This window comes from Asparagus officinalis, chromosome 5, assembly GCF_001876935.1.
Source record: "Asparagus officinalis chromosome 5, Aspof.V1, whole genome shotgun sequence".
Lineage (NCBI taxonomy): Eukaryota > Viridiplantae > Streptophyta > Magnoliopsida > Asparagales > Asparagaceae > Asparagus > Asparagus officinalis.
In genome coordinates this window covers 62,008,848-62,018,859 of record NC_033798.1, presented here as the reverse complement: position 1 = coordinate 62,018,859, position 10,012 = coordinate 62,008,848, and the positions used below count along the sequence as shown (strand labels likewise).

Genomic DNA, 10,012 nt, shown 5'->3' with positions numbered 1-10,012 from the left:
ACCATGTAGACTAGAATTGAAGCCAGGTAAGGAGTTTCAGGAATGTTTGGGCAATGCTAATATGAAGCAAAACTTTGTAACACATACACTTCTGCTATATGATAGACTTTGGCTAGTCTTTTCTGATGTATTGTGAATACATATATAGTGCACCCTTAGGTGTATGATATTATTTTATTTTCAGAACGTTTTATACTTAACACGTGCTTTGATGCATGCAAACACTTCTCTAGAATACAGTTCACGTACTTATATATGGTCCCATTTCTTAACATTTCATGTTAAATTTACAATGTTGTTTTGGCCAAGGTTTTAAATATCGGATGTCGGGTTCATGTCGGATGACTGAAATCTATGTCGGATAGCGAAAATCGGGGATATATCGGGGGACATTGACTAAATATCGAATTGTCATATCGGATAGTGCGCATATGTATAATATCATGTCCTAAATGTAATCTAAGCATTCATAAATTCAATATAAGCATACTTTATAAATTCTATAGACTTAACATATAAAAAAGTAAATAATATATGGATTTGGGTTCATAAATTCTTTCTATCGGGTTCATAAGAAACCCTTAAACATGAGAACGGGTCAAACGGGTTTGGATATTTATCACTAAACCCAAACCCGATAACGAAAAACAGATCTTAAAAAAAAGTACCATATCGGTCGATTTTTCAAAGCTAAAAAATAGGCTGATATGCCCGATATGACCCTGGTATTTCTGATTTGGCCTTGAAGACTGACATACAAGTTGAAAACGTCCATGTCGTGTCGGTCAAACCCTCAAACCGATATGTCGGTCGACATGTCGGACATGTCGGGCGATATTTAAAACCTTGGGTTTGGCTATAAATTCCTCACTACACTTCGGTTGGAAATTGGAAGCTTAACAACGGGAAGTCAGTCATTGGCGGAGCATTTTTCTTCTATCTTTTAAGTCAATAGGTAATACAACTATGATATTAGGCCCCACAAATTGAAAATTTTATATTAACTCTTTCGTATTACAGGTACATTCTTACATGTTCCTTGCATCCTTATAACATGCACATAATAATATAATATACCACTATGTTGTAACTTCCACCTTTTTTTAACCATTTTACTTTGCTGCCCACCTCCCTTTAACTAGTTCGATCTGTTCAATTTGTCACCTGGTAGAACATAAATCAGTCATAATTTGTGTTGGAAATCAAAAGAAATTCTTATTCTGACCAGCTTGCTGATATTCGAGAACCAACATGCAATCCACTTCAAAAAGAAAATGGGGAACCAAAGACTAGTATACCACCTTATGTGCTTGACATGGCTCTTTAGAAATACCTCTAAAGCTATCAAATGGATTGCTACATTTCTCTGCAGTATGCTGGAGGTTCTATCCATTGGAACATACTACCATAAGCTTCTATTGACATTGAATGCATCCCACAAAGTACCTCTTGCCACCGGGTGGCTGTATTTGCTGTCTTTACCTTCAAAATGGAAAGGAAAATATCCTTGGTAGCACGGACGCAGATACGAGAGATGAAAAATTTGTAAAATGTAGGATACAAGGACACAACTATGTGCACGTGCGCGTAAATATATATAATTTACATTAGATTAAATTTTAAATTAAAATTCCTATAACATAATATTTCTTCCTATTATTCCATAACAGTTAAGAATCAAGTTAAATCAAACTAAGAATAAAGTTTAACAACAGAAGTTTTAGTTTGGATTGCTGCATGGAATAATACAAGGGATATTTTTCAAATATTTAAGTAATGAGTATTGGTTTTTGGGTTAAAAAATTGATTGGTTTTGAACCCAATATTACCAAAGAAACTAGTTTAGGGTATAAGTTATGGGAAAATCGGGTTTTGCTTTGAACGTCCGCGGAGAATCCGTGTTTGGCATGTCTTGGACACAGACACAACATTCAAAACGTTGTGTCCGTAGGAAATATCAGAACATCAGGTTCATTAGACATGATTTAAAGAGATCACCTATTCTCTTAAAGACATACTCACATACTGTGAATTTCAGAAATGCTAGCCATAAGTTTGAGCAAGATGTTGAAAAATTTGGGTTACTTCTGGACTGTAAAGAAGTCAGGTGTCACTGATCAAACTGCACGCCTAGTCCTTGTTGTGTAATGTCACAGTCTTTTGATCCTATATGCTCTTTAGCACTCACTACCACTTTCTCGGATTAATCTTTTACTAGATTAGCATTTCAGGAGATCGCTGTTATAAATAGCGGTAAATAGTATCGCAATAGTGGCGCTAATAGCGTTAGCGGTCCCTTCCTACTACGCTATCGCCCAATAACAGTGACGTATTGTGGAATATGCAATTTTCGCTCACTAAAGCGGCCAATAGCGTGCCATAGCGGTGAGTAGCAGGCGACCGCGGGTAAAATTCGCTTTTTGACCGCTATTTAAAAGTGGTTTGAAGTTTATTTTTTTAAAATTAAACCCGACCCGCAACCACTACATCCCACCGCCTCCCGCGATTTCCAACGTATTCCAGTCGCCTTTCATCGCCTCCGGCACCACCCTCAGCACTTTTCCTCATCTCTCGCCGTGAGCTCCTTCAATTGCAGTCCTCTCACTTTTCAACTCATCTTCTCGAAGACGACAACTCTGACTCCTCCAATCGTCTTCGATATTATGTGATAGTTACATGTATATTTTATGTTTAGGACCTCTTTAAATCATCAAATACGCACTCTTATATTTTCTAGATTTTTCTTTAAATTTTTTATTTTTTTGAATATTTATACATATCTAAATTAGACCGTCGTTTGACTTTGTGCTTTTTACCACTATTTTACCACAATAGCCCCAAATAACCTTAGTGATGCCTTACCGCTATACGATACTATTCGCTATCGATAACCTTGTAGGAGATTAAAAACCGAGGAAAGAGGGAAGAAAGGGAGGGCTACTAAAGGAATGGAAATCAAACAAACCTCAATTGTTTGATTGTGTTACCCCATGGTTAACCCAGCTCTCAAATGACAATAGTATTACAAGCATAGTAGGATGTTTTTATTAAATTAAGAATTATGTTGGAGAGTTATATTGAAGACACCATAAGCAATATTTTTTGTAACACATGATAACATGAGCACTATACGACAATTAGTGAGAACTTATTTATTGTGGTTGGGTTGACTTAGGATACATTAAGCTCCTCTGTAGAATATTAAGAAGTTGAAATGCAGAAATGGTTACTCTATGTTGATTTGAGTCTGTGAAATGTTAATTTTATCACATGTTAATCTTAAAATTTTCAAATTACCAAAAGCCAATCTATGCTACTTATCACAAATAAATTTGTTGTAAAATTATTTTGTTGTTTTACTGGCACTTTTTTTATATGTTACATTATTGTACATCAACTTGTTCTTACTAATATTTGTTTACTTGAATTGTTTCTTATTGCATGCATATGCAGACCAATTTCCTAGTTTCTTTCTAAGATTCATTGTATTTATTTGTTCATGTTGTTGTATCATGTCTGTTATAGTACTTTTTGTTAGTAAGAACCAGCATAGCTATCTTTAGGAGTATTATAGGTGACTCTTGGTCTAGCAATCTGAAATTTACGTCCATTTCAGCCTTGTGATGCACAAGATTGGAGTGCTAGAATGAGTTACCTTTTCGAAAAAAGTTGGAACTTGGATGTGGAGCGAGGAAAGGTTAAATTAATTTGTTGTTATCATTGGTTTAGAATTTTACGATATTTTGAGATTCTTCTGGGCTTAAGAGTTGTGCTGTACAACCATCATCATTTTGATGCAAGAAGACTGTCTGGTTGAATGATTATTGGATGGTCATGATGGTTGGTTTATTTGAAAGAAAAGTTGGGTTATAGATATTTCCCATCAAAGCTCTTCAATCTATGTATTATTCTAATTGTTTGCAAGGATTCAATAATTCTCTTGCATGTGCGTGATTGCATGCGAGGATTTTGGATGTGAGCAAGGTTGTGGAAAGCGGAAAGTTGATCAAAGCAGTGAGGCACTGATAGAGCTTTTTGAGGCTTTAGCGGCGAAAGTGCCAAGTAAAAGCGGATTTGGACTAGAGAAGTAGATGGAGGAACTCCAACTAGAGATGGTCATGGTGAGTTTTGATGAGGAAATCAGAAGAAGGTGAAGTCGTGATGGCGATGGTTGAAGGCGGAACTTGCTGGAGAAGGATTTGGGGGTATATTTGGATGCGAATTTCATGGCGGGAGGTGGTGGAGTTGACCAGAGGCAGTGGACGAGGTGCTTGGAGTGGGAGTTAGTGGTTAGGGTTTGTTTTCGTCTTGAGTCGCATGAGCAAAGAGGAGAGAGAAGTGGAGGGTTTTACTTAAGAAAATGGGCCAGGTTCGGGTCGGGTATAATGTAAACTGATATTTGTTTTTTAAAGTGTCATTAAGCACTTAAAAGTTCTTTTCAATGTTTTTACAAGCTTTCTGTCGCGTTTTCAAGTAGAAAGCATCACGTTCACTTTCATTAGCCGCTTTCAATGAAAGCGGAGTGGCAAGGCACTGCTTCTACTTTGCAAACTGCTTAAGTGCCTGAAAACGAGGCTTTTTTCAACACCGTATGTGAGCTGTAACTTTATTTACCAAAATGAGCTACCAATAGGTGGGAGGCATGATAAACCTTTGATGTGAGAAACAAGATGGTTCTTACCAGTTACCTTTTATCTAGTTCTTGGTAGCTCAGTTAGCAAAATGAGCATGTCCTTATATACCCATTATTTCTTACACACGAACGTGTTTGTGGGTGTGTTGTGGTGCGGGCATGTGCATGTGTTGCTAGTATGTATGGGTGCATGAATGGGTGTGTGAGTGAACATTCTCGTGTGTACATTTATGTGTGCATGTGGGTGCATGACTGGGTGCTCACCCGCACTTTCTTGTATGTGCACGCATGAACACAAGTACGCACGTGTGTATGTGTGATGTGTATGTTTGTGTATTGTGTGTATATATGTGTTTGTACATATGTATGTATACAACGAGAATTTTTGAAATGAGAAGTCTTTGATGAGAATTTGTTGAGGGCTCCATAACAAAGAATCTTATGAATGGTCTGTACTATTCATCTTGTTCAGTATTATCCAAATTAGTATGGCCTGTATAGGGATGAGGAATCAAGTTGCCTAGAAACTTCTTTCATGCTCGAAGTTAGATGTAAAAGTACGCAGTTTCAGTTGTTGAAAAAAGATAGCAGTTGATGTATGGGTAAATTGTTTTGAAACATCTTGATCTAGATTCTTAGGCTATGGGTTGTGTAGATCAAGATGAACAGTATGCATTGTCTAAAGGACGATTCATTATGGAGTTTTCACAAAGCTTATTTCTTGAGAATAATTAGTCCATGTCGGAAGGTATATACCTATACCTCTCAATCTTTCTATGTCTAGATGTATGTGTATTCGTATATCTTACCTGCGTCTATATAGTCTTGGCACGGGTGCATGTGTTTGTTCATATCTCTCATATTTCCTGGGGGTCTTCCATAACCGTAAGGGTGCATGCACAACACTGCTTTCCTGCCATTGTTGTGGAGAAAGATCAGAAAGCTGACATGTCTCTTATACGTTGCAATATATAATATAGTGTGAAATGCTCTCAGCCATGCAGAATGAGAGGATTATACTTGGAGGGGAAGTGAAATGCTCTTAGCCTTGCAGAATGGGAGGATTGTACTTGGTAGAAAAGTTTCTTCAGTCATTGTTTACAGGGATTTAAGCCAATCCAAGTTTTTGGCATTTATTTTAGGTGGTTTTTAGATGAAAAAGAGTCATGAATAATATGCAAATCATCTTTAGCAAGTTTAAGTTCATACATGAAGTGGATGAGAGCCATATCTAATTTGGTCCCTCTGTTCCACCTTTTAATCAATGGATTTGATCTACTTAATGAGTTAGGGACAGGATATTTGTGGGAAAGAAGAGGAAAAGATGAGAGGTTGTATGCTTTTTTCTTCTAGGATCTGTTGTGTCCTTGCATGGAGCCTTTCTCATGGGTCAGTATAATTGTCAAATCTGTGAAGAGTTGTTACTGGTGCTGTGTTACTATAATTTACTTTATCCACAGTTCCAGTAACATGCATCCTTAAAGTGTCAAAAGATTCTCAAGTTGAAAAATAAAAAAAACTTATTACACATTAGAGAAGCATTCGATATGTGCACAAGGAGTGCTATAAGAGGTGTGTTAGACATGGATACTGCTTCATGCTTGAAGTGTTAGTGGTAGACGCATTCAGTGGTCAAGACTCTTGCAGTCATGAGGAAGGTGTGGGATCTATCTAAGCCCTATATGTAACAGGTTATGGCTTACTCTCCTTGATTAGAATAGAAGGAGCGATATGTCCCTTAGCATCAGCAGAAGAAGCAGCAGCAGCTTAAATGAACTTGGAATCTCAGATCTTTCTATTTATATTACATAATAAGTGCCAACACCATGTGTAATCTGAAGCTGCCGAACTTTTGCTTACTGAATTTCAATTCAATATGAAATCCTAAATAGCAATTATGGCGGTGAGATGAAACCTACCATTACAACGAACATGGTCAAGTCGCCTTATTCTGCTACTGAAACCTTTGAGTTTCTATTACATGCAGTCAACCCTAGTGCATTTTGTCATATGAATTCCTTGAGCGACTCAGACATTGTTTTATGATTTTGCTGCTTGTGCAGTGGCAACCCAAAGGATGAGCCAGGTGCTATTGTATGCCGCGTTGCTCAGTCCTTTCTGCGGTTTGGTTCATATCAGATTCATGCTTCTAGGGGAAAAGAAGATCTTGAAATTGTTCGTCTTTTGGCAGACTACGCAATCCGCCATCACTTCTCTCATATTGAAAAAATGGACAAGAGTGAGGACTTGTCTTTTGGAGCTGGTCAGGAGGGTTCTCCGGTTGTTGATTTGACGTCAAACAAGTATGCAGGTAAGTTTTTTTTTTCACACATATTGTTGGTTTCTGTGGTCTTTTAATTTTATAGATAAGTTTACATGATGTTATCGTTTAAGATCCTGAAATAGCTTCATTGTTTTTTCCTTCAATGGATCAGCTTGGTCGGTTGAGGTTGCTGAGCGTACGGCTTCCTTGATTGCCAGCTGGCAGGGGGTTGGTTTCACTCACGGTGTGCTGAACACGGATAACATGAGTATACTGGGTCTAACTATTGATTATGGGCCTTTTGGTTTCTTAGATGCCTTCGATCCTAGCTACACTCCAAATACCACTGACCTTCCAGGAAGAAGATATTGTTTTGCAAACCAGCCAGACATTGGCTTGTGGAATATTGCCCAATTTACTACAACTTTAGAAGCTGCTAACTTGATTAGCAAAGATGAGGCCAATTATGCTATGGAAAGGTACTACCAGTTCTATGGGATCATAATCAAGAAATGTTGTTTATTATTGGTTGTTATTAATGTTTATTTTCCCTCTCTCCTACAGGTACGGGAATAAATTCATGGATGAATATCAGGCCATAATGACCAGAAAACTTGGTCTAGCTAAGTATAATAAGCAGCTGATTAGTAAGCTTCTTAACAACATGGCTGTTGATAAAGTTGACTACACAAATTTCTTCCGTGTGCTCTCAAATATTAAAGCAGATCCTAACATCCCAGAAAATGAGCTCCTTATTCCCCTCAAGTCTGTGTTATTAGACATTGGTCAGGAGCGAAAAGAAGCCTGGATCAGTTGGGTGCAGACCTACATCCAAGAGGTATCTATTGTTTTCAGTGATTTCAAGTAGTATTGTTCTCCCTGAAGACTTGATTCTTCTTCAATTTCAAACTACATGACATGGTCTTGTCTAGCTATCTTTCTTGTTGTCTGTCAAATATGAGTTGCAAGAGTCATCAAAATCTTGTATTCAGGAGAAACAGATAGCTGCTGGTATTTAAATTGAGATTATAGCTCTACATAGCTTTTCATCTCTTGAAAGAGAAGGGAAACTTGAGACTAGAATCTTGTTCTAACAACTTCAAAATAATTTGGAGGCTGCCCCACCTTTCCTCTTACACCGTACTTATTGATTCCCTTAGGTGCCTGTTTCATTGTGGAATTTAATTTACTCCATCTCTCTTCTCCTGCTATTCTCTTTACCCGGTCTACTTCTGCATCCTCCCGTTTTTTTTCCTGCCGTGATCATAATGCTTCCCGGAATAATCATGAGCTCCACCGCAACTTGAAAGTAGATCTCAAGATATTGCAACTATAAAGTGTAATGACAATGAATGAATTTATCATTCAATCTGAAACATGAGACATCATCTGTGAAGAGTCAGCTTGATCTCGGTGACACGATCTTGTTGACATATTAGGTACTTTTATGTTTGCAACCACCAACAATTAGGTGTGCAGTGGCCAGCTTCCTGGCTAACTCCCTCTGACATCCAAATTAGTACTGGATTTGAGTAGGAAGAAACATTAAAAATAAAGATGATTGAGATGTGCCCTATAAAGCATGAGTGAGATATATTTATTTTCAGAATTTGGATACCTAAGTTGGTTAGGGTTGGTTAAGCTACATCATTGCACATGGCTGCACCAACCAATAGGCTCCTTATTCGTCCCAATGTTTTGGTCCAAGACAATTTGGATTGTCTGACTTGGCTGTGATGTTTAATCACACAGAAAAGTTTTTGGTGAGTTCCCACCAATCAAAACATGAACGCTTAATGGTACCCTAAATGTTCACCGAGGCTCACTAGTTTTCATATCCAATTTTGAAGATAATGCCGCCATTACCAGATGGCCTCAACTGTGGCAATGATAGCCAGAAAGACTTTAAAGTTCACTTTAGGCTGTGTTCAAATGGGAAGGACTTACCAGACGCTTTCGTGTAACTGGTACTTGTTACCATTTGGTACTTTTGCAGGTGGGAAATATTTATTAGGAGTTAATTCATCATATTTTGAAAGGTTTTATGTCTGGAGATCTTTAAATCTTTGGAATACAAGCTCTGTTGTTGTTGTAGTTGCACTCTTCCTTGTCTTCTATAAGAAGTTTAACTTTTCCACTCCTTTGTTACTGGAATCATCATTTGGGACTTTTTCCCCCCTCCAGATACAACTGGTATAATATAACTGTACTTGTTAGCTAGTTAATTCACTAATCCATCCTTTGTCAAGGCTCTTACTTTTCTCCCCCATTTTCCTTTATTATCATCTTATAGCTGGTGTCAAATGGCATCGTTGATGAACAAAGGAAGGCAGCCATGAACTCGGTAAACCCAAAGTACATTCTTCGCAATTATTTATGTCAGGGTGCTATAGATGCTGCTGAACAAGGTGACTATGAAGAGGTTCGTAGGGTTCTCAGAGTCATGCAAAATCCATATGATGAACAGAAAGGAATGGAGAAGTATGCTCGCTTGCCACCAGCTTGGGCTTATAGGCCTGGAGTGTGTATGCTTTCTTGCTCGTCGTGAGATAAATAATTACTGGCTGTAGAATTGTGGGTGTAATATGTAGATCATTATTGTATATATTCGACAGTTTTGTATTCACAGTAAAATGAAGGTTGATACAGCACAGCAGGAACTCTTAGGTATGGTGGAAATAGAGAAAGCATTGAGTTTATTTATAGTGCCTTGTATGGTATGACATTTCTGTGGGTGTTCTAGTTTGTTGGAAATACTCAAGAATTTGACGAAGTGTTTATGAGGTCTATTCTTGAGCGAGGGAAGATGTTGTAATGGTGGGAATTTTATGTTGAGCCTATTCTAGTGATGATCAGTCTCCCAATGACTAAGTTCATGATCACCCCCTTCATATGAACACATTCAAACATTTTCTAGTCAATTTCTGGTCATTTTGTTTTGGTAAATTTCAGATCCTTTGCTGACCGGTGGTTTGCCATTTGTGTTTTTTTAAAGAAAAATTACATTGGAAATCTCACTTTTAAGAATCCAATCAAGTAGTACCTTAACCTTTTTAGGCTAAAAAAATAACTTTAACGCAAGAAACTTTTGAAAGGACTTCTTAGCTTGTATTTTT

At 37.6% G+C, this 10,012-nt stretch overlaps 1 protein-coding gene across 1 annotated transcript in view; it reads left to right on the top strand.

Annotated features, from left to right (window-relative positions):
• The window catches only part of LOC109841915 (UPF0061 protein azo1574), a 19,023-nt gene extending 9,245 nt beyond the window's left edge, over positions 1 to 9,778 (top strand). Inside the window, exons 6-9 of the mRNA XM_020410838.1 lie at positions 6,697 to 6,944; positions 7,069 to 7,375; positions 7,461 to 7,734; positions 9,190 to 9,778. Coding sequence (XP_020266427.1) covers positions 6,697 to 6,944; positions 7,069 to 7,375; positions 7,461 to 7,734; positions 9,190 to 9,444 — 1,084 coding nt within the window. The 3' untranslated portion in view covers positions 9,445 to 9,778. The remainder of the gene's footprint in view (positions 1 to 6,696; positions 6,945 to 7,068; positions 7,376 to 7,460; positions 7,735 to 9,189) is intronic.